This window comes from Sander lucioperca, chromosome 9, assembly GCF_008315115.2.
Source record: "Sander lucioperca isolate FBNREF2018 chromosome 9, SLUC_FBN_1.2, whole genome shotgun sequence".
NCBI classification, from domain to species: Eukaryota; Metazoa; Chordata; class Actinopteri; order Perciformes; family Percidae; genus Sander; species Sander lucioperca.
Window position 1 is genome coordinate 37,742,420 of NC_050181.1, and position 24,666 is coordinate 37,767,085.

Below are 24,666 nucleotides of genomic sequence, written 5' to 3' on the forward strand. Positions count from 1 at the left end.
TACAAAGGTGATATGATCTAACAGCTTTTTTGTTTGTACAGGTAGAAATGGAAAAAAATGTATTGTTTAATATTGGCAGCCAGTTTCAAAAAGCTTGGCTTCTTTTTATTATTTTTATTATTATTATTATTTACTTATGTAAATAAAATTTGGTTAAAATAATTAGTTCATATTCATATTCTGACTACAATCTGAGTATGACGACGTCAGGCTAACGTTTTATGGCACGTGACCATAGAGTCTATAAGAGAAATAAAATCCATTTATTTTGTTTCTATGGTCTATGTACTTGGCACAAACAACTTATTCTGAAGAATGATAACTATGGGGCCATTATTGATTGTAAAAAAAAAAAAAATGCAATATTGTAGATTGTTGAGGAACAGTTTATTTTGTAACAAAATAAATCACATTTCATTAGTTGATATATTTTGGTATGTGTATAGAGTAATACGTACAATATTGTATTGGAGTAGAAGTATAAAGTAGCAGAAGACAGAAACATTAGTTTGTTTCTCAAAATTGTTCTTAGTATTAAGTAAATGCACTTGATTGCATTCCACCACTGCTTCTAAGGTGTACATTCATTTTCTTACCTGAATGTATAGAGCAGGGGTCTTCAACGTTTTTTAAGCCAAGGACCCCTTATCTGAAAGAGAGATGGAGCAGGGACCCCCTACTACATATATTGTATAGAATTAAGTTGCATATTAAACTGGGTCTACAATAACTTGTAGGGCGGCCTGATGCCTTTATACATACCCTTTTTTGCATAGAATACTAAGCTATTCAAATAGCCTAATAATTGTGGGCTTGATTTTATGAATCATGTTTTAATGTTAAACATACATGTGGCACACATCTGTGGATGGCCTTAGTGACCACCTAGGCCAGTAAGCAGTGTGGATTTATATTTGCTAATAATATGTTGGATTCATGTTAAGACTTTTTACATTTTTGAAATAACTTTCAAAAATTAACAATGATTTGGAGGCCCCCCCTGCATTGACTCTGAGGACCCCCTAAGGGTCCCAGACCCCCTGTTGAAGATCCCTGGTATAGAGGACTCAGATGCCTGTCACATGGCAGATTGCCTTCTTGCAGTCTTGTATGATCGTTTATAGTGTTCTTTTCTAAATAATAATAAACTTGTTTTTCCCGTTTCTGTTTTTACCTCACTTCCCAACTGATATCTGATCTGCCTTTATGATCAATATTTGCTCACAGAAGTTTCCATTTTCCTTATTGCTTGCTTTTCAATTTCATTTTCGACTTTGGACCTACACAATGGAGGAGTCACTGGCTTTGTACAGACACTGCTATAACTTCTCTGACATATCACTTCTATCACCACTAGTTCAAATCTGTTACGGTGCAATAGTTAATGCCGCGGAATTGATTCAACAACCCATGGCTTGATTATATGAGAAAAAGCACTGAAAATGTCATCCCATAAGGGTTTTTTTGTATGTGAAATGTAAAACTAGTGACACATCATTCACATACAGTAAATGAAAACAAGTGTTTAAAATGTATAATTTTTTTATTTCTTCAGGAGCTAGGAAAAAAAGTAAACCAAATAAGTTTTAACATAAGTTTGTACAATGAAGTTAAAGCCGGGAAGCAGAGAAATGACGCAATATTAGTGGTACAAGATAAAGATACCTTGTGTGTTCCAGGCTCTTGGTAGCTGGGAGATCAGGGCTACATGTATGTCGCATATTGTGTGAATTATAGTTGAATAAATCTGAGGCAAAAACTCAGGCTCCAGTGTGGCAAACTCAGCTCCTTCAGAGTTTGCATTTTCTCAGCAATGACAAAACACTCAAAATAGCCTTACAATGTTGACATTAATATAAAATAAGCAAATTACGGATGGTAATTACAGATGAATTGAGCAACAACACCACGCTTCTTCAGCTATGGTGCAAAATGAACAGAGGGGTTAAGGGCAGGCATGCTGTTAAAATGGAGAGAAAAAAAGCTTGAACAAACTCTTCATTTGGGAAAACCACAATATACTGAACATAATAATAATAATAAAAAAAAAAAAAATAACTTACTGTAAATACAAAATAAATTCAAATCTTCCACTACAGGGGTGATGTACTGAACATTTTACAACTCAGTTAATTTGTTTTTGCTTAAAATAAATGTGTATTTTGTTGAATGTGAACTCTTGGGTATGACCATTCAAGTTTCAAAAGGTTGGGTCAGTTTGACCTACATCATGGCAGAAAAGGCTTTATAAACCCAGAACACAGTACTTTTTAATCAAAGTACTCAATGCAAACCAACGTTTAGCCACCCAGTCTGGAGGACAGAAGTACCCAGGGGGAAGCCCTTCAAGTATTAGAATTTTTCTTTGCCCCAATCAAATCAAAATGGTTTCTGCACAATTACCAAAGAACAGCGAATCTCAAAATAAACAACAGAAAATAAGAAAACTAAAACAACAACCATACGGAAGGAACATTTCTCCACTTTGAGAGATTGTATTTGCTGAACAGTCGTCCGGGGGTTGCTGTTGACCATATTATTGGAGCTGAGGAACTTGGAGAAAAGCAAAATAGTACAAGAGTATTATGTGAATTATTTCCATGTGTTTGCAGTCTGCGAGATCGACGAGCGAGAGGGGATCATGTCCAGCAGGTACTCCCTCTGACGAGCGTCGGCGCTGGCTGACGACTTGTGACCTGTCAGGCTGGGGTTCACGTAGGCCATAGTGACTCCTGCGAACAGGCAACAAAGCAGCAGGTCAAGGTGTGGAGCAAGCTGTGCGCTGGCAGTTTAAAGACTTTTGAGTTACAGTTACAGTTTTTCGATTGCTAAAACGACAGTGGTCACAACTGAAGCCACATGTGCAAAACTCTAACCACAGTCTGCACTACCAACAGTCACCTGAGCTAAATAGTTCATCTCCTGCAAAACTCATTCCAAGCAGCACAACTCTTCACACACGTCTCAAATCAGGCTCAGTGCAGCCAAACACTCAGAACAATCCTCACTGAGATAACACACACACTGTCACTCAGAACACACTGAGAGTACAAACACCAATACAGAACATGCTAACTTTCTCATCTTTACCGTTTGAATAATTTGAGTGATTTCACACAAATCAATATTTTCTTTGAAGAAAAGAGCAATTCTTTCACATGAATTTATTTTATTTTATAACATAACCAGTTTTTAAGGTAAAAATGAAGGAATGAAAATCAGCAGTTTGCTTCAATACCTATCTATTTTGTCTGTAGTAATTTACGTAATTACTGGGGAAAAAAGTTACAAACTAAATGTATGTAATAGTAACAAAGAATAATGGGACTAATCCTGCCTCTCTCCAGCATCAGGCCACACGTTTTCATCAACATCACATTGGATGTCCTCTCTTGCCATGCACCTGCATCATCTCTACATACAAATGAATGTGGTGTTTCTAGTGCTTCCACCTCCATTACTTCCTGAAAGGGCACCAGTTTTACTGTAGTAATGCTAGTGTTTTTCAGATTTTTTTTATAGCTGTGTATGTAACCTCAGACATCTTACCTGTACATAGTGGTATCTTTGCTCTTTTACCTGTTTCTCTCAAACGGTACAATGTACATAAGTGTTCCATTCTTACTTGGTGTTTCAGAGTCTTTATGAGCACTTTATGAGTGTGTGTGTGTGTGTGTGTGTGTTAAAGTACTACACTACCCACGCACACGCGCACGCGCAGTCAAAAGTTTGGGGTCACTTAGACATTTCCATTACAGACAGAATACCAGCTGATCTGAGTGGGTGGCTTTTTTTTTTTTTTTTTTTTTTTTACTAATCTGATATCATTTTAAAAGGCTAACTGAGAAAACATTGGAGAACCCTTTTGCAATTATGTAAGCACATAAAAAAAAAAAAAAAACTGATCTCAGCTGGTATTCTGTCTATAATGGAGTGGAATGGAAATGTCTAAGTGACCCCAAACTTTTGACCGGTAATGAATGTGTGTGTGTGTGTGTGTGTGTGTGTGTGTGTGTGTGTGTGTGTGTGTGTGTGTGTGTGTGTGTGTGTGTGTGTATATATATATATATATATATATATAGATGCAATCAGCAGTGTTAGAATTCATCAGGCTGAAATCTATTCTGTTTTGAATGTGTGGTTAACAGTTTTGACAGCAGTGTGTTAGCATTTGAACAAAGTGCTGTAAATCCACAGTGTTGTGGTTAAAGTGATGGTATAAGTGTGAAGAGTTTTTAAAACTGTGTTCAAGCGATGAAAAACGAACTAGAGTTTGGTTCACATGAACTGCTGCTGTGCAGACTGTGGTTAGAGTTTTGCACATGTGACTCCAGTTGTGCCCACTGTCGTTTAGCAATGGAAAAAAAAAAAACTGTACAAAAAGAAAAGAAAGCTGCAGTATGATTTGACAAAGCACCTGAATATATAGCCACCCATGTCCCCACAACACACAGACGTCTAGACACAAGGAAAAATGACAGAATTTCTTCTCTAAAGTTTGGTAGTGACAACCAGAGAAACTAAACCACCAAACTGAGGGACTAAAGTAGGAAGGTTGAGATCACTGGCAGGGGGAGAAGTGGAGAGTGGAATTGCCTTGTCCGAAAACATTTCCTCTTTAACTGTATTTTATTTTGTATCTAGTGTATGCGATCATACTGGAAGGTAACTTTTGTTTAAGAATGTAAGATGTTCAAGGATTGCTTTTGGACCAGACAGGAATTTGAAAGAGAGCCGATGTCAGCTGGCAGGCTGGTATTAATGTGAGTCTACCTGTGTTGCTGTTGCTCTGCTTCTTCCATGCAGTGGGTGAGGCACTACCTCCGCTGATATTCCTGCCGCCGGCGGTTCCACTGCTGCTCACCTTTGAACTCTGGACAGAGCGCAGGGAAACGTGGGCATTCTTACCTGGCCGGCTGACCAAAGCTGCAGCCGCCACTGCACTCTGCAGCTGGGAGGAGGAGGAGAAGGAGTGGGGGATGCCCCTCACCCCCAATGATGAGACACCATGGGACAGCTGGCCCTGGGAGCTCTGAGGGGAGTTCAGAAACAGAGAGGGTCTTAGGAGTTACAGTTGCATCGAGTGCCCAAATGCTTTTCTTTAAAATAAAAAAAAAAACGGATAGATGGCTAGGGTGGTGGCGTTGTACATGTTACTAATTGTATGTTGTTAAAAAAATTAAAATTGTTATAAACAGAAAAAATTAAAAGGGATTCCCACCTGCTTGACGGAGTGATGGTGAACCATGTTGGCTCCTCGGCTGGCCTGGTGGAGGTGCTGGGAGGATGCTCTGGCGTGAGCCTGCTTCAGCTGCTGGGACACCAGCTGCTCGGCTTTCATCGACGAAGAGGACGAGGAGCTACTGTGGGAGACCGGTGAGCACGTCTGCTGAAAGATACGCTGCTCGATTTCCTGCTCTTGTTGCAGGGCTTTGACAAACGCAGCTTTCAGCCTCTTGGTATGCTCAGCTTTCAAAACCTTTTTTTGATTGGAAGACATGCAGTGTTCACAGAGGACTGTCCCGCCTTTTGTCTTGTCGTGCCTCCAGCGGCAGGTGAAGTCGGTTTTGCACTGGGTGCAGGTGAAGGGGTCTCTGGTAATGGTCTTGGACAGTGCTACACCTGTCTTTCCTGAAGGGAGAGAGATGGGAAACTGACAGAGGTGCTTGTATCGTGTATATAGGTAGAAACAGAAACAGATAGATAGATATTTAAATCCTGGGTGAAAGTGGGGATGTCCTGACTACATATGGACAATATTTCAATTCCAGCCCAAGGAGATATGAGAAAATTGCTTGTTTTGTGCAACCAGCAGTCCAAACCTAAAGATATTCGCTATCATATATAATAAAGAAAATCTTCACATTTTAGAAGTTGGATCTAGAAAATGTTTGACATTTTTACTTAAAGTGCTCATATTATGCTTTTGGGCTTTTCCCCTTTCCTTTACTGTGTTATATATCTTTTTTTGTGCACGTTATAGGTTTACAAAGTGAAAAAGCCCAAAGTCCACCCCAAAGGGACTTACCATCTCCAACAGAAAACACTGTTCACAAACTGCTCCAAACAGCTCTATTGTAGTCCAGCCTTTACTTCCGTGACAAATATGCGCCACTTTGTAACACAGTTATAATGCTCGCCTATCTGCTAGCTTGGCACTCCCTCATACTCTGCTTCTGACTGGCTAATAGTCTTTACCTAGCTACTGCGCATATGCGACTCCCAATAAAGATGGAACAGAAGTGTGATGCCTCACTCTGTAGCTAAAACAGAGAGCTCAACACACAGGGTGAAAAGAGGAGCTGCAGCAATGTGCAGTACAACTAATATATAGTGTTTTCTGAAAATTAAACCATGTAAACCTATTCTGATGTAACCTCTAAATACAATTATGAACCTGAAAATGAGCATAATATGAGCACTATAAAAAAACTTGATTAATGTTAAAGCTTTTTCTGTTAATCAACAGATTGATTAACTACAACATGTAAATAAAAGCCATCAAATACAGAAAAGTAACACACCTCTGTGGATGGTATCCAGCAGATTCTGTACCACTTCTTCCAGTCCCACCAGGTAGATGAACTCATTATTGGCTGCAGAGGGCAGAAAGTTAAACTCTGGGGCAGGGGGCTTGGGTGGGGGAATCTCCAGTAGGGTCTTCTCCAGTTGTTTCCGCAGGGCGAGTTTAGCTGCAGCTTGGCGGCTTGCTGGAGAGTCATTCACGCTAACCACAGACACGCCGCTGCTTCCTGAGGAAGAGCCCTTCAAACTGGATGCCGAGGCCTTTGAACACAAGCAAATACAGGAAGAAACAAGACAGGTGTGAACATCCAGTTGACTTGTCTAAGCAATACATCAGTTACCAAAGGGCTGTTGGTGTTGTTTTATTGCAAAGTGTTTAATGATCAAAGAACAATGATCAGACAGTTGGAGCCCTATTCAAAGCTTCTGGGACCATATTAAAAAAAAAGAAAATCCAAATATTAAAGAAAGCCTGATGAAGACCTACGTCGATCGCAATGTGTTGATCATTTTAAATGCATATCGCCATGTAAAATGTATTGTGTGTGTATGTATTTTTTCACTAAAAAAATGGTTATCGTTTCGTCGTTTCGTACTATTAGCCAGTCATATATATATATATATATATATATATATATATATATATATATATATATATATATATATATATATATATATATATATATATATATATATACACACACACATATATATATATATATATGCAAAAGGGTTCTCCAATGTTTTCTCAGTTAGCCTTTTAAAATGATATCAGATTAGTAAACAGAATGTGCCTTTGGAACACTGGATGAATGGTTGCTGATAATGGGCAATGTAGATTGTAGATGTAGATGTAGATCAGCCACTTCTTTCTACAATAGTCGAGAACCCTTTTCTAATAATAGCAATAGCAATTATGTAAGCACAATGTAATCTGAAAACTGCTGCCCTGATTAAAAAAACAATGCAACTGATCTCAGCTGGTATTCTGTCTATAATAGAGTGGAATGGAAATTTCTAAGTGACCCCAAACGTTTGGCCGGTAATGTGTGTGTGTGTGTGTGTGTGTGTGTGTGTGTACACACACAACAGAATATTGTTTAATTTTCTGTTCATATTAAAACAGATCGTACAACCGCACACCTTCTGAATTCAAGTTTTTCTCTTTTACCAAACTAAGACTAGATTAATTGCCTTGTTAAATCATAGTAAAACACACTTAATTTAAAGTCAAGCTAATTTAGTATTTTTTTTACTACTGATAGGGCTGGGCAATATATCCATATATGAGGCTAGATATCGTCTTAAATTTTGGATATCGTAATACGACATAAGTGTTGTCTTTTCCTGGTTTTAAAGGCTGCTTTACAGTAGAGTGATGTCATTTTCTGAATTGACCAGACTGTCTATTATTTGCCTTTACCCACTTAGTCATTATATTCACTTTACTGATGATTATTTATCAAAAATCTCATTGTGTAAATATTTTGTGAGAGCACCAGTAGTCAACCATACAATATCACTGCAAAAATCGATATAGATGTATTTGGTCAAAAATATTGTGATATTTGATTTTCCCCATATCGCCAAGCTCTATTATTTACATCCTGGATCCCATATGTGCATATTGTCCTTTTATTTTTACTTGAAAGCACCTGTGAAATACTAACCAGTGTGTTGGCACTACTGCCAATCCTGATGAGGCCTGAGTGGACCATGCCTCTCTGGCCGTGGCTTGCAGGGGCTGAGGTCCTGGAGCCCAACAGCAGAGGGGGGGGTCCTGAGCCTCCAGAGGCAGCCAACTGCTGCTGCTGCTGCTGCTGGCGCAGAGCCTGGATCTGCTGTGGAGATACAGAGATGGGCTAACCAGGACAATGAGAGGGATGACACGGAGGGACATCACAGACAAACGTAGTGGAGGACAAGGGAGGGGCATCAAAAGCACCAAGGCAAAGGCACACACAGAGAGAGAAAGGAAGACCATAAGTCTTAAGTTTAAGTGTTAATTCTTTCCCTGCAGATTGTCCAAGAGTGGAAAGCAGCCACGAGATGGTACACCTCACGCTATCATTGCCCTGACAAAGACAACATTTAAAAACAACAATAAATATAACATTTAGGAAAAAAACATCATTTTCTTCCTTCTTTATCTTAGCGTGGTTATAATACTGTATTTCCCCATGACTCACCTGTGTCCCTCTGACCAGAGGCGGCATTATGATCTGGGAGCCATGTTTGGATGACACCTGCTGGCCTCCTCTCACCAGCGGCGGAGGGATTACTGTGCCTGAACTCCTGCCTGTCAAAATCTGGTCAGAGAAAAAACAGTATAAACTACAGTATGAAGATGCTGTCACACAGATATGCTGCTTGATTGCATGTGTCATAGTAGAGCATTAACCTGCTGAGAGCCTTTATTGTTTGTAATTGTTCCCCGAATGAGAGGAGGAGGAGCCGAGGAGCTGGAAAGACCTGAGGGCTGTGAAGGAAATGGAGAAAGATATTAAACAATGAACAGGATGCTTGAAGTGGAAGGCCGTGTTGTGGGGAGATGTGCGACTCTTTGTGGTTACCTTCTGGAGAGTATCCTTTTGTATCTGGCTCTGTCGAAGTTTCTTCAGCAGCACCAGCTTGGCCTCCTCCAGTCTCAGCTCCACCTTCAGCTGCTTAATGATGCGCTCCCTCTCCACTGGGCTGCTCTTCTGCACTCCACAGATAACAACATCACTTACACCACTCGCTTTACAAAAGACAAAAACCCCTTTCCAGTGACTAAAGGTCTTTTCAGACAGGGAGCCATTGTCGCGCCTCGTAATTCTATTTCAATGAGAGGCGTGCAGGCAGGTAGGGGTGGGCGCGGGAGATCTGACAAGCGACGCAACAAGCGGGCGCAATGCAATCCCGTTAACTGTCATGTTCAGGCTCGTCACACGCACGCTGCAAGAGTTGGATTGCCTTGAACTTCTCCCTACGCGAGTGATGCGCAGTGCAAATAAATGAACAAGAGACTGATTCTTGCTGTTTGTTTTCCAAACAGTTATCAGGACATACACAGTGGGGCTTTTGCTTTTCAGAAATGAAATTAAGCTAATGAATAATTTACGACTATGCTAATTTAGCTACATTTAGCTAACAACAATAACAGTCTATGGTTAGGAAAGTCTAGGATTGCCACTATTTGTTATAAATCGACCTGCGATTAGGGATAAATGATTGATACAACAGTCAACTAATGTCATTCAGTTGATACAGTAGTGCACAGAATCCCCATGGTTACCACCCATTGATTGCCTGGCGTTTCCTCGCGGAGCGTTGACCGTCTGTCTGTTCACACGAGGAGCACAGTGAGACTCCGCGCCACACACACTTGTTTGGGCTCGCGAGCCGGCCAAAGAGTAGTAGGCTAACGTTACGTTTTGAGTGGATGGCGAGCGCGAGACGCCAAAATAGATGCCAATAACATTCTGAATGGAAAGTTTACTTTTAAAAAGTTGCCAAATGGTACCATTGACAAGACCAACGTGATCTGTGTGTTTTGTCGTTGTGAACTGAGCTATCATCGCAGCACGTCCAGTCTGAAATATGGCCAAGCACACAGCTGATGCGAATTCTTCGCCCCCTCGTCAAAGCCAGGCGACAAAAGCACAAAGCAAGCCGATTCACTTTTCCATGTTGATAAGAGCATTAAAATGAGAAAAAAATAATTGGACAAAAATAAATCTAGGGACATTTAGAATAGATAAAAATGTGCGATTAATTGCGATTAATTGCGAGTTAACTATGACATTAATGCGATTAATCGCGATTAAATATTTTAATCGTTTGACAGCACTACTTATAACCAATAACAAGCCTAGGTCATGATTTAAACATGTCTCAGGATCCATCTCAGTAGTATAGCAGAATAATACGCATGACTTCTAGCTTTGTGTACGTGTGTCTCACCATGAGCAGGTCTGTGTCCAGCTCCTTAAAGTGGCTCAAGCCATTCATTGGTGGACTGGGCGAGTCATTATCTGACAAGATGATGACATCGTCATCTTCAGGGGACGGAGGGCGCTTCTCCCTTTTTATACTGCTGGACACAAGTAGGACAATGACATTCAAATTTACATCTCAGTATTTTATAAATCTAGCACTGATACTGAATACAGTGAATACAAAACAGCATTATAACAGTTACGTCAAAATTATTACTCAAATTAAATGTAAGGATGTAAAAGAATATAAAATTATGGGGAAAAAGTTATTTAATCCATTTTAACTTCTTCCACATTCCCCTTTTATTTCCTCTTAGGTAGATTTAAGGTTGTCAAAATCATTTTAACACTATCTGACAAATATTCTGTTTCAGCTTGTTCCAGCTCTTTACTGAAGTTTTAGGATGTGAAATATTAAAATTCAAGACCCATGTTTTTTTATGGTTACACCAAGATATTCAAAATAAATGCCTTGTGCATCATAAATACACATTTCCCTAACCGTTAGCCAAATTCAGACATATTTGGCATTTTGAAAACATCGGGATCGCCACTAGAAGTTACACAAATGTTATTTAGGTTCAAACAATGTTTAGCAGCACATTATGAGTTTGTACTGATGGATCCAGTGGGGGATGAGGTTAGGAACATTGTATGGCTATTTGGGGCAAGATGAAGAAGTACACATCAACTGGCTTGAGTTCTAGCATCCATTAGTAATGTCTGTATTCATGGAGGGTTGATCCGCTCCACTATAACCTAAGAAGTCCAGACATCTCTCCACACAGCTTCTCTTCATGTTGTTGCTATTCCATCAACAGAACAGTCCTACATTCCAAGAAGGAGCAAGGTGGGAATTTAAGCTCCAGTAAAGGTCTTTTAGTCACAATGCAACAGATGTTGGAGAACAAGCATTTCCTGTTGAAACAGGAAATTGTGGCAGCGCATTATACAGTACTGTAGGCGTCATTCTACATACCTCATTCAAATCATGCTAAAGGAAATTAAAGCATGTGGGAATTTTGAAGGCAGTCTGGATTAAGCCACACATATTACACATACCCCCCTCACAACACATATAGCTTCTCATGCAAAGTGACTAGACAGAATTTAATGAACAGAGAGTGCAGAGGTCCCCATGTGCTCAGTTACCAGAACTGGTACCTTACCAATGGCAACTGAGGTAGGTACTGGGCATATATAAAGGTATTCCTGAAGAGCGGCGTCTATGTGTTTTTTGTCTTGGTGTTGTTGAGGATGAATTTCATTTTGTGTTCCGTTGACCCCATGTACAGTGACACAGTGTACAGAGACAGAGAAATCAGTCATTTGAAAAAATTTCAGTCGAGGAACCCAATTTGTTTTGGTTGTCTGAAGGTTAAATGTTGGGTTGGCTCTTCAATGAAGACATTTGTAGAAAATGCATGGAAGCTAAGACAGAGAACACTGTATCCAACATAATAAGACCTTTCAGTTTTTGGAATGTTTTGACATGATTTCTTTTTGAATTTGTGGAACTGTATGTCATGACTGGTCATGTGGCCATCCTGGTTGTTGTTGCTGCCCAGCCCATATGGGCTGGGCAGCATACTGTACTCAAATAAACAAATCAATCAATCTGGTTAGGGGATTACACAGATACAGATTATATATTTCTATGAAGTCGTTTAAGTCTACACAATGACAACGCTCTGAGGCCTGTCTCTCCTCTCCGTCCTCCTTATGTATGTATGTGTGTGTGTGTGTGTGTGTGTGTGTGTGTGTGTGTGTGTGTGTGTTAGTCTCTCCTCAGGGCTTAGCGCCATCATCACTTCCTGTGGATTAATCACTACTCTTCCAAAGAAGTCACATGACTTCAAAGTCATCATCACGTGACACACTCGCTTTTTCCTCCTCCCCCCCCCCTGCCCTCACTGTTCCTTCTACTGTGGAAACCATGGCAACAACCGGCTGGAACCGGTTTGTGACACACGGCTTCATTTTGTGTGAGGGAAGTTTTTAGGGTTCAGGTGGTGAGTGGGGGGAAAATGGAGGTAGACTAAAAGATAAAGTTAAACATCACCTCTGAGGACAACTACACACCACCAACCCCCAACACCTCTACCCTACACAGTCATAAACAACGTCAGGATCATAAAAGTAACTTTAAACATTTTCAGCCTTTTAAGATTCAAATAAAGCGCCGTTAACCCTTTTGTATACTCTCATAAGTGAGGTTTTCCCCCAACAAAAAAAACAAGAAGCCTGCAGTCGTTCTGCTGTCTAGATGAAGTTTCCTGTACATTTGCATCATGACTTTTTTTGACAGATACTTCATGTGGCTGTCACAGGTGAAGAGAGTTTACTATGAACTGTTTCTCACCCTCTGGAGGTGCTCATGTCCACAGGCTGCTCTCCCGTCTGAACTTCCACTTTAATGGTGGCCTTCACCTCGCCCGCAGCCAGCATGCCACCGGACGCCTTTGGCTCCGTCAGTCGGACCTGGCTCCTTGTATCCACAGCTGGCTCTGTCTTCACCTTGCTGGCTCTGTCGTTGCAGTCAGTCCGATTGTCTGAGCTGGGTTCAACCATCGTCTGTTGGGCCCGCTCCTGATCCTCCTTCACCGGCTGAGAGGCCAAAGGTAACGCTAAAGATAACGGCGACAGGCTCTTCTCCTGCTCGTTCTCGTGCTCTGATCCAACCATAGTCCGGCACGGATCTTCCTGTGCCAGAACAGGGCCGGGTTCAAGTTCAGTTTGTTCCTGTGTTGTGGCTTCAGACGTGTCCAATTTAGGCCTTTTGCTTTCACTGTCAGCGTCAGAGAGTTCTATAGACTGGGGAGCAGCATCCTTCTCCAGCGCCCTCTTCTGGCTGCGTGTCTGGCGGACAGCCTCCTCAGACATCCCCTGCAGATAAAGGAAGAAATAACTGTTTTATCTGTATTAAATATACATTTAAAAAGGTGTGACCAAAAACAGAACTAGAATGGACTCAAATTTCTTATTATTATTTATGTGGAGAAACAGAAACAGAAAGTATGCACGCTTAGGCTGCGTCCAGACAGAGAAACAGCAATCCGGCGATTTGCGTCGGATTGCTGTTGTCTTCCGTTGTCCTGTTGTGTTCTTTAACCCCCCCAATTAGCACAAATAGACTTTATATTTCACAACTACTGTTTTTCGTCGTTTCCGACCGCACTTGAAGGCAGCTTCATTTCACGGAGAAAGAAAAGAGACGAGCGAGACAGATCGACTGTGCTTTGTTGTTTGGAAACATTCAGCTGTTACACAAACTCCTGGGCAGTTCAGTGCTTGTGTTTTGCGTTTTAAAACTTTCTTGTGGCAGCGATAGAGGCAGTGATGTTTCCTGTTTCCTGTACGGGACACTCACACCGCCTCAAAACCATCTGACAAGTCTGATCTCCGGTTACATGATGGGCCACCGCAGCGTGATGTGGGGTTGCGTTTCTCCAAAAGTTGAGTCAGTCTCAACTTTTCGCCACAGGCCTGCTGCTTTATTTTGCGTGTCCCTCCTGCGGCAAACCCCGCCACGGCCTAAACACACTACCCCCATTTCAAATGAATGAAAAGACCTGAGTTTTTGCAGCACCGTAAGACGTAGGCTGTGTGAATGCCCACTTATGCTGAAAATAGCAGATGAAAACACTGTAAATGAGATAAAATGGTCGGTCAACTGTTGAAAGCAGTGGTAATGACAGTTGAAGTAGTTGAACCTGACTAGCCACTGCAGATGTAAACAGGTTAAAAGAGAATAAAAAAAATAAATCTTTGCTTGTGAAAGACTGTATGGGAGTTGCAGTTAAGGTCAAACAGAAGAAGTTGGAGCGTCAGTTGCAGTTAAAACATAACTTTTGTTTGTTTAGAAGAAAGCTCCACAGGGCCCCTTTAAGATGTCAGTTCAAGTGAAAATACATAAGCTGAAAGCAGCTAAAAACACTGGAAGTGTAATTACTGAAAATATTTGATTTCCGTTTCAAGTTTAAACCTTAAAAAGTAGTTACATCGTCATTTTCTATGCAAGTCCTGAAAGACGTTAAAGCACCATTTAAAGTGTAAGAGTTGAAAGCCGCTGAAGTATCAGTCGAGTTATCAGTCATTTATAAACAGGTGTAGTTCTGGGGAAGGACAGGCACAAAGATTGCTGGGGTTTGTTCTCATATTGATGTCGAATCAGACAAGAGCCAGATGGCTAAATTGTGAGAAACATTGTCAACGCGTCACCAAAGGTCTATTCATTTCGCTCTCAGCAACCAATGAACCTCCAGCAATGTGTAGATAATTAATGACTGTCAGTGAAGAAATTGGGTTGGTGCAAAATAAAGTTGGGTACAATCTTTTGAATGAAACAACAGAGGTGCACTAATGCACAATGCTTAAAAAGACAATTTTAAGCTCTGATTAGATGTCACATTTTATTCCTGTGATGTTGACATTCTCTGACAAACATACAGTACCGAGCCATTATAATAATAATATTCATTTTTACTGAAAAAGTGTTGTTGTGGTCATTCAGAATTTAGACCAAACTGACCTTGAATCAGCTGTAGGAGACACATGGTGACTAAAATGGCCCCCAGACAAAACATGTGGGATTAGGAAGGTCACATGACCGAGATGTTGACTCGTGTATAATTCCAAAATGTCCAATTATCCAAAACCAAAAACCAAAGGAAGGAAAAACTGAAAAAAAAGATGGGGAGTATTCAGTAAGTACTCAAGTTCAGTGAAAAACATAACCAAAAAAATCTGAGGATCACGTGAGTTTTGTAAAAGGGGTATAGCAGCAAAAATAATGCAGCAGTGAGACATTAAACAGCTGGAAAAAACATGACATCGTAATCAAATCAGAGTTAAAGGGGACTTGGGGAATATCCAAAATTAACTGGAGCATGAATTCTGTTAAAATATTCATAATGACCCATGAATCCAAGTATTTAAGTAATTTATGTGTGTAAGTGAAATTCTTTTTTTATTCATTTCAAAGAGCTTGTGTATAACCTTCCCTTCCTTGAGTCAGGCACCAGAGAGCACCAGATCCATTATTATCATCTCTGATATATCCCCCTGTACAACTAATTCAATCCCACCAGTAGTGAAGACGTAGCGATACAGCAGCTCCTTCTGACAGTTGGTTGAGCGGTTACAGAGTACAGTACAAGGTACATACTGGGCAATATGTCGATATTATATTGATATATGAGGCTAGATATCGATATATATAATATGACACGTGTTGTCTTTTTCTGGTTTTAAAGGCTGCGTTAGAGTAAAGTGATGTGCTTTTCTGAACTGAAGTCTGTTCTAGCAGTTATATTATTTGCCTTTAACCACTTGGTCATCATACCCACATTTCTGATGATTATTTATAAAAAAAATCTCATTGTGAAAGCACCAATTGTCAAAAAATATCATATTTGGATTTCTCCATATCGCCCAGCTCTACGTACAGACACCCATTACCCCTACAGTGGCTGCTCTGAATCCCTCAGTGTCGGGTCAGAAATGAGAGGAGACACAGGGAGATGCTAGACCACATGGGTCAATACACCTTTTTTGTTTACCTTTATGGTTTTGATAATGGCCGATCTTACATTATTCTGTGTGTATAAACAACCATTTGTGTATAATAGACACCATACCTCTACACTCTTATACAGCGTCTCTTATCCACACATGATAAAGTATTCTGCTTACACCTGTACAGTTATTAATATAAACCCTTTCAACGTCAAAATTGGAGGAACTCTGTACGACAATCTGATAAGCAAATGCACTTCAAGCAGCATTAGGTTAGGTGTGCGGAGGTGGCAAAGTAACAAGGCTTTGAACTTCTCTCTCAAACTCTCCTTTTTCATTCTTTACATAGCTATTTCTGTCACTTTTCTTGTTACAACAATACTATCAACGCCTTTCAGGAGAGACTGTCTAAACGTGTGCACAGTTATCCCCATATTTAAACGTTTAGCACTTCTTGTCCCTGACTTTTCACACAACTTTCGAGCGTGGCCGTGGATCACGTATAAACACTTCTTCCTTCAAGTTCTGACATGGTCATACTAGTTCTTTTCTAACATAACTCGGCCCTGAAACATGTACGGAAAAGAAAGTGACTCGCGGTCCAACAATGTTTGGGAGTAGCCTCGTTTAAGTGCTGCTCATGTTTATGTCCCATTCTATCGATATCGAGAAACTGCAATACTGTGACATGTGAGAACACTTTATCTAGGTTTCCTGGTACCTTGTAGTTAGTCAGAAAAACATGATGGAAAATGATTTGTCCTCAGCAGCTGAGGTAACTCTCAGTCAGTACAGAAATGACCTAAAGTGGTTCAGATGAAGGATCAAGACACAGCTGCACGCAGATGGTCAGAAACCTAAAGACTGCTATGACCATGTAAACAAGTATGTGAATAACCAGGTTTTAATGTTCCATGTAAACCATATCCAGAATAAGAGTGCTTGCTGCGACACAAATTGCCCTCTGGGACAAATAATAATAAATTGACTGATCGATTGATTGATTGACCAGGATACGACTCAAAAATCGACATGCTATCATGCATGTACACGCACTCATTTAAATGACTTTGGCCATTATCAAATGAGTTCAAGGTACATGTGCAGGAGACGACCTGTGCTCAAAGTTCAGAATCTCAAACAGAAAGCACAAGTGACATACAAAGACTGACTCAGACCGTCGTCTATGCCCTGAATCATATTCATGCATGTATGTTACAGAATCGAGGCCCTGTCCTGCTAAGTCTGTGGAGGCCCTCAGTCTGCCCAGCGACGCACTACCGGAAGCTAGGTTTTTTTAGCCTGAAAAAGGACTACAATTAACCCTTACAGCCTACTACTTCTCAGTAACACACACACACTGTACACACTCCTACCCCTCCCCTTCCTGTTCTAAGAATGGTTATGGTGGCGAGTATAAAGCCCACTCAGTGTGTTCATGATGTACCTATACACAATCTCATACATGTAGAGTCACAATGCAGCATGTAGAGCAATCATCTAATTACACAGAGCCGACTACGTTGTTTGTTTTTTTTAGATTCTCTGAAATCGACAGACATGACATGACCCTTCCCAGGATTCAGTGGGACACAAAGCACTTTTCCTGAGAACCGGTTTAAACTGGTTGGCTAGTGTGTGTGTGTGTGTGTGTGTGTGTGTGTGTGTGTGTGTGTGTGTGTGTATGACTGAGAGAGAAGCTGAAGCTGGGTTTAACCCTTCAGGTGCTGAAGCAGACACCAGGCCTCCACAGTGACGGCCATTACGCGGTATGTGAGTGCATGTGTGCTGGGGAGAGTTGTGATGGCATTATTAATTCTGATGCGTATAGCTGTGAAATGATACTGGGGGAAGAAGTTAGACATGCTACCCCCCCCCACCCCCCCAACCTCACATGGACACTGACCCTATCTTTGTAACAGGGGATCTGAATGGCGGACAGGTTTCACATTTCATCTCTATGGCAGTTTACACACATTTCCATCAAGCCCACCCACGCACACAAACACATATGGTGGATCAAACACCCACCCAAGAACTTGACATCACATGCAACCAGTACAAAGGCTCTGAAGGCAACTAAAGCGGAAAGGAAAATTCAACTCTACACTATAAATTCATACTATGTACACAAACGTAATATACAAGTAAAGTGACACACACACACACACACACACGTACACAGGGATAAAGAGCTACACTGACCATTTCAATATTATACTGTTGTGAACAGATGGCACGTGTGGTTATGAAAGTTTCATGGTACGATTATCAGAATTATCTCGCAGCATAATATTATCCTGTTAAATATTCAAATAAGATGGAAATCCTTGAACAGCATGACAACGCTGTAAAGACGTCACTGTACGATGTGTGGTGGTGGTCATGGGGATGTGTCCTTAAGTTTGTTGGGCTGCTGCCTTTGGCTGTCACTCTTTTAATACATTTTTTGTCATAGCAATAGTTTTCCACGAGTAAATCTTTCTGGCAAAACACATTATTTCTACGTCTTTTCCCAGCATGCTGTTGGGTCTTCCATTGTAGGAGGGGGCGATATTTCTGTTGAACGGTATAAAACGGCACACTAGTGGAGATATGTGCTATGATATGAACTTTGAATGCTTTGTAAAGTAACTGCAGTGAAATAAGGTTCATGTTAGGCTGCAAAAGTGCATGGCTTTAATACTACATATAAGTAAAGAAAAATCAAAGTTGCTTATTTACATTACATCATTTTAGCAATCATCTTGCACTCTGCTGTGTGTGTGTGTGTGTGTGTGTGTGTGTGTGTGTGTGTGTGTGTGTGTGTGTGTGTGTGTGTGTGAGCGTATGCGTGTGTGTAATCAGTCCGCATTAACAAAATGACCACAAGGCTGGTCCTGTAACAAACACAATTTGTGCAATCTTATCTTTAAGATATGACAAATAGAGTTTGTACGGCTCTTATATACTTGTAAGATTTAACCCAACAGCATGTCAACTGTACATACTGCTGAAAAGTCTGATCTAAGTTATTACTTTATATCTTATTATTGCTCTGTTTGGTTAACTGCTTCACAGGGGGAATGAATATTAAACAGTCTGTGTTTGAAGACTTGTAAAAAGTTTAATCTGATTGAACTCAATGCTCACGTTAACATTTGCAGTGTAATTACATCACAATAATCATTACCACATTAGGCACTTGACTCTCGGCGCCTCCAGTGTAGCTTTCACCAAGTCAGAATAGTACTTTTATCTGGTATCAGGTTGCCACTATCAGGACGCCGCTCATCCGAATCCACAGTTTATCAACACCTGTCTTGTTTTCTGCTGAGTGTCTTTTCTTCCTGCCCTGAGATGGTTATTTATCTAGTCAGTCGTGGATCATGTCAAGCATCAGTCACTCAAAAAGTCTTCAGAATAACTCAACTATCATCGATGTCTGGCTGCACATACAGTATGTGTTCAGCCTTTTATTTACCCATTGACAGACCTTTAACATGTGAAAACATATTTCTACACTGCACCGAGTTTTCAGAAAACTGTGCACCCACGCTATCTTGTAGAACTCCTGCACCAGCAACATATTCTAATCATTTATCTGGTTACATCTATCAGAATAACAAATGCTAGCAATGATGGTCTCCAAGCATCTACTACCAGTAGTAACAAAACCTTTATGACAAAATAATTAAATCTGAGCTGGCATAATTGAACAATTTAGATTTGGAGCTGATCATGGTTTTCTCAATGACATAACTGATACTCTGAAACTGAAACAAGCCAGTGCTTTATGCAGCAACTAACGCCACCGTCTACACAAAACAGGCAGAAAAAGGCAATTAGAGAGCAAATTGCTGCATATATATTTGATGAAGTCATGGAGGCTTGACTAAACAGTTGCCCTGTGACCCTTGCAGTCATGTGCAGCAGCTTAAAATGTGGCCAGCAGACGACCCTTTCCAGAACAGTGGCTGATTACACAACTGCTCTGGGCCGGTCTTGTGTGTGATCACTGGAACAGTGGTTTCCGGAATACAACAAAGCTGAAACTTCTAAACACTTTCTAATCACTCGGCCTTGTAATTGTAATACTATGAATGCCGTCACTCTGGGGTAGATAGGACTACCAGTGGATGAACAACTTCAACCCAAAGCATTCTCCTCTCTTCTGACCAGTGGTAGTCCACCCCTTCTCTAAAAGGAAACCAGTATTTTGTTTGCAGTGACAGGTCATAAACAATGCAACCATACAACAGATTGTTTACATGCAAATACCACGTCACAGGGCCTTTGTTCATATGAACAACTGAGATCTCCACAAAGAGGCAATAAAGTCTTCTAACAGCAGATCACTTCATTACTATACCATCCTCAGTCTACATGGCATGCACAGTACTTGGTTTTAAGTGGCTTTGTTGCGCACAGGTCCTATTTAACCAATGATTACTAATAGGGATGTTATATATAACAAAAAGTAGAGGTGCAACAGTTTGTTGATTGACAGAAAATGAATCAGCAGCAACTTTGATAATCAATGGTTTCAGGCAAAAATTGACAAAATTCACAAATATTTTCTAGTTTTCTATACACTTAATTGGATTGTGGACTGTTTTAGCTTGACAAAACCTTGGAATCTGGTAAACTGGGAAGGCTCACAATTTGCTATCATTTTATAAACCAAGCGATTCATCAAGAAAGTAATCAGCAGATTTAGCGAAATATTGAAAGGAATGGTCAGTTGCAACCCTAACAAAAACCATTACCTCTGAATTCTGTAAAATTAACCAATACAAAAAATGAAATACCTAATATAACAACTTAAAGCCATTCATGTATTCCTCTATTTTTATTAGTCTGATTATGAGCATACTTCAGTTCAAAGTTGTAGATTAATTATTATTGTCACTGAGAATGCAGTAGATTTAAGTCTTGAATAAGGTTGTCAAAAGTAGCCTATCGATACTACTTTGATACTTTTTCGACACCAGTTGTTTAAAGATACATCACCGTTAATAATACATTTGATAGTATGGAAAGTACCGAAACTATAAAAAAAATAAAATAAATTCAATCCAACAGTCACAATATTACAAATGTGTTGGTATGTGTTCAGTGACTTTTTCTGTACCAGCACTGTGCAGGTTGTTAATAAAAAAAGAGTATTCTATTTTGTTTGTTTGAATTTAAGTCTTGATTTAAGTATATGTTATAAGTCCTTAGTAGCCTAAATCTAAATCAAAAGTAAAAGTAAAAGTGAAAGTATTTCATCAAAAGTGCAATTAAGCTTGACTGTCTTAAACTAGCACAAATAAAGTTAACAGCAGTAGCCATACTGTCTTTAGAACACGATGTCAAATATTGCATGTGGTTTTCTGTCAACACACCGGCTTCCGCCTTTCATTGAATATTAGGGCTAAAAGCTTTTAAATGCTATCAAGTGCGTACACATTCAAACACACAATAGACAAATTAGTATAAACTGGTTTGATGGCAGAAAGCCGGAGCCTTATAGCTTTGTCCCGAAGCGCTGCAAACTGGTATGGCTATGGTGGCTGGAAATGTTAGAGTGTGTGTGTGTGTGTGTGTGTGTGTGTGTGTGTGTGTGTGTGTTGTGTGCGTGTGTGCCAGTCTGAGTGAGACAGAGAGGGAGTGTGTGCGGTGTGTGTCAGAGTGTGTGTGTGTTCAGCTTTAAGAGGAGGAAGACTACGGTTGTCACAGAGAGAAGTAGGAAGATTAGCTACCAGATAGCAGAACCAACACTGGTGCCCAGGGGCTTAAAGCGAGCGGCAGAGTCCACCATTAACCTTACACCACCCAGTATACCTTCCAAACCAAACTCAGCCCTTTAAAAACTAAACCCAGCCCACACTACATGTGCAACTAGCCGGCTTTTTTTATTATTGACACCGCCTCAGAGGAGGTGAGCGTGTTATTAGTGAGCTAACATTAGCTAACACAAACAAAAACACGAAGCCTATTTAGCTCGGATAGAAGCAGTTAACGTCTGAACATAACGGCCGTTGAAGACTTTAAGTCAAAGTAGGCTAGTTACGTTAAAACTCCTCCACCCGGGCTCGTCAACATGATCCACACAACCAGAACCGAGCCCGAATCGTTGACCTGGCTGCACCCCGATGCGGGACAACCATCAGCTCAAAAAGCGGGCACAAACTTTTATCCCACAGCCCTAAAAGTGAGACTGTATGGGACTCCCCGGACTGGTTACCTGGGTGTCCCTCCAGAAGAAAGAAAAAACGAATCGGAACTCATACATTTCATCAACCGGCCCAAGGACTGAGCGTGCCGCCGGAGAGCCGCTGGCGATGTCACGTTAACGTTATAATCCTTACCTCATTTAACGACTTCTAACGCACAAAATCAAGTCCAGGGATCATAGTTACAAGCTGGCACGCGTAAGAAAACGTAAAATAAAAGAATCTTTGGCTGAGTAAGCCCCCCCTCTCCTCCCCAGTGCTCAACCTTTGGCTCTGCGGAGAAGTGTTACTTTTCAACAGCCCATCAGCTTCTTTATCGTCACAGATAGGTGGAGGAAAACCTGGCTCCTCTCGACGACTCCGAATAAAAGGCTCCTCTCAAACCACTTACTAAAAACTTCGGCTTCGTCTCAGTCAACTTACTCGGTCGCTTTGTCGCCCGTTCTCCACCGATGGTCGACCAAGGAATGTTTAATCTGCAGTTAACCTCGATAAATCGTTGTTTTTTTTAAATCCAGGGGATATCCTCTTTTTTTCGGCCCTCCCCACTGCCGCGTCTGTTGCCAAATAATGCGCCTCAACACACATGGAGCCGCTGCGTCCTCTTAGTGGGCATGCGCACCAGGGCGACCGGATCGCATCATGCCACTGACCACCAAGGGCCAAAGCAGGACGACCCTATCAGGGGCCCCGGGCTCCTCGGGTTGACCCATGACTGTACCAGCAAGTACAAAGATCCCCTCCAACACTTCATCTCTCTCTCTCTCTCTCTCTCTCTCTCTCTCTCCCTCTCTCTCTCTCTCTCTCTCTCTCATTCACACACACACACACACACACACACACACACACCATATAACAATGAGAACCTATACAAATTTGAAGGCATCACACATTTCCCCCAAACACTCACCAGCATCCCAATTGCCTCCTAACATTCAATGAAGACCTAAACCAGCAACCTCAGGTCAGGACTCAAAATCACTTTATCGCCAGTATGAGCACACTGGATCTGCATATAGGCTACCAAAAATATAAACATATGACAATTTAAAAAAAAAAAAAAAAAAAAACTTGCAACATGTAGGCTAGAACAAAATCAATTTACACAGTGGGCAAACAGTTTCAACAGCATGTAGCACTAGTGCATAAGTGAAATAGCTACTGTGGAAGGCAGCCACAAACCAAGACTGGTTTGCCAATTGTGGACAGGTGGCAAACCAATTGCCCTAGGGACCTAGACCCCCAGGGGGCCCTCAAAAGTCAAAGGTTTACTTTGTTATTTTTGGTAATCTGAATAACTGCACCACCAAAGTACAAGACAATGTGTGTCCTTTATTATTCTATAATCTTGTAGAGGGTTCTTGTGTTTACATCTAGCTTTAAAATGAAATTATTTCAATTCATATTGTGCTTACACAGCACGTGTTCCTTGAAAAAGTTGTGTCTAATCAAATTGCTACCAATAACTGACACACAGTAAACCTAAGGCCATGTGCTGAGTGCACTATACTGGATGGAAACCTTGTGGCAACGGAGTGTTTACACTGAGTGTGAGGTGGGGAATTAATAAATGTTTGCACCGGAGCCCCTAATAGGTCATTCAGGCCATGTTGGGAAGTCTACACAACATGCATTCACATTATATACATATGTAATATGGTGCATGTTTCTCCTTATAAAGTCTGGCAACTCCAGCATCGTATTATCCCCCAAACTCAAACTCTGGTCTAACACCAGCAACCTCAGCTTCATGTTTCTCAACCAGAACCTGCATCAGCATCACCTTTGGATCCTTATCCCAACCTCAGCACCACATACATAATTACCTCAAGTCTCTTAAGGACCTACACTAGCTATCATAGTGATTTAAAGGATGGTTGCATTATTAACCAGTTCAACTAGGCTTGCAGTTACAGTCAGATCCATACATGCAAGTCCTGAACATACATGGCAGGGTACAGAAGTGGCAGAATCGTCTCCATAAAGGATCCAGCTGGCTGCCTCTTTCATTTCATCCCTTTAAAGCATCCCTGCAACTGAATTAATCCTCATCCACAAACACCTGAAATGCACATACACACATGTACACACACACATATGCGTTTGTAAAACTGTGATCTAAGTGAGAAGTAAACTGAAGTGGGTAGGGGGCTGCTGTTCTCTAACAGGTGGGGGGTTGGGGGAGGAGGGGGGTTGGGGGTTGAGTGATTTGTCAGCGTTTTTTGTTGCTGTTCTTTAAATGACAAAAAAAAAGCTCTCTCTAGATGCTGCTGTGTCATCAGGTCTGATTGTTTCTGTCCTCTCATCCTACCATTCCATCTCCTGAGGCTACAGATTCTCACGTATACAAATGCAATCAAATCTGTACGAAGGGGCCATCTTCTCATAATCCCCGCCCTAAACAAAAATGAAACAACAATCAATATGTTGAATAAAAAGATAAT

The 24,666-nt window shown here is 40.9% G+C and overlaps 1 protein-coding gene across 13 annotated transcripts; it reads right to left on the reverse strand.

Moving 5' to 3' along the window:
- Positions 1-1,524: 1,524 nt before the first annotated feature.
- LOC116037377 (transcriptional repressor p66 alpha-like) lies at positions 1,525-22,895 on the reverse strand. 13 transcript variants are annotated; one of them, XM_036005705.1, is made up of 12 exons: positions 22,234-22,470; positions 12,966-13,391; positions 12,868-12,929; positions 10,471-10,600; positions 9,099-9,227; positions 8,927-9,004; positions 8,715-8,834; positions 8,196-8,387; positions 6,525-6,786; positions 5,222-5,631; positions 4,774-5,032; positions 1,525-2,732 (listed from the first exon to the last, which is right to left on the reverse strand). In XM_036005705.1, the coding sequence occupies exons 1-12, from the start codon at positions 22,279-22,281 to the stop codon at positions 2,593-2,595; spliced, it is 2,256 nt and encodes a 751-aa protein (XP_035861598.1). In that variant the 5' UTR covers positions 22,282-22,470; the 3' UTR covers positions 1,525-2,592. The 13 variants fall into 13 exon arrangements, with proteins under 13 accessions (XP_035861598.1, XP_035861597.1, XP_035861599.1 ...); XM_036005704.1 differs by having other exon boundaries at positions 10,471-10,603; XM_036005706.1 differs by lacking the exon at positions 22,234-22,470 and adding an exon at positions 22,646-22,895 and having other exon boundaries at positions 10,471-10,603; positions 12,868-13,391.
- Between the last annotated feature and the right edge of the window lie 1,771 nt (positions 22,896-24,666).

What these genes read in the sequence shown, in the direction of transcription:
- LOC116037377 (XM_031281254.2), bottom strand. Translation starts at nt 22,281, where the DNA reads ATGTATGAGTTCCGATTCGTTTTTTCTTTCTTCTGGAGGGACACCCAG. An exon ending in GACATGAGCACCTCCAGAGG is followed by an intron (nt 10,604 to 12,867) that starts GTGAGAAACAGT and finishes ACTTGTGTCCAG; the next exon opens with CAGTATAAAAAGGGAGAAGC. An exon ending in CTCTGGTCAGAGGGACACAG is followed by an intron (nt 8,388 to 8,714) that starts GTGAGTCATGGG and finishes TGTCCTGGTTAG; the next exon opens with CCCATCTCTGTATCTCCACA.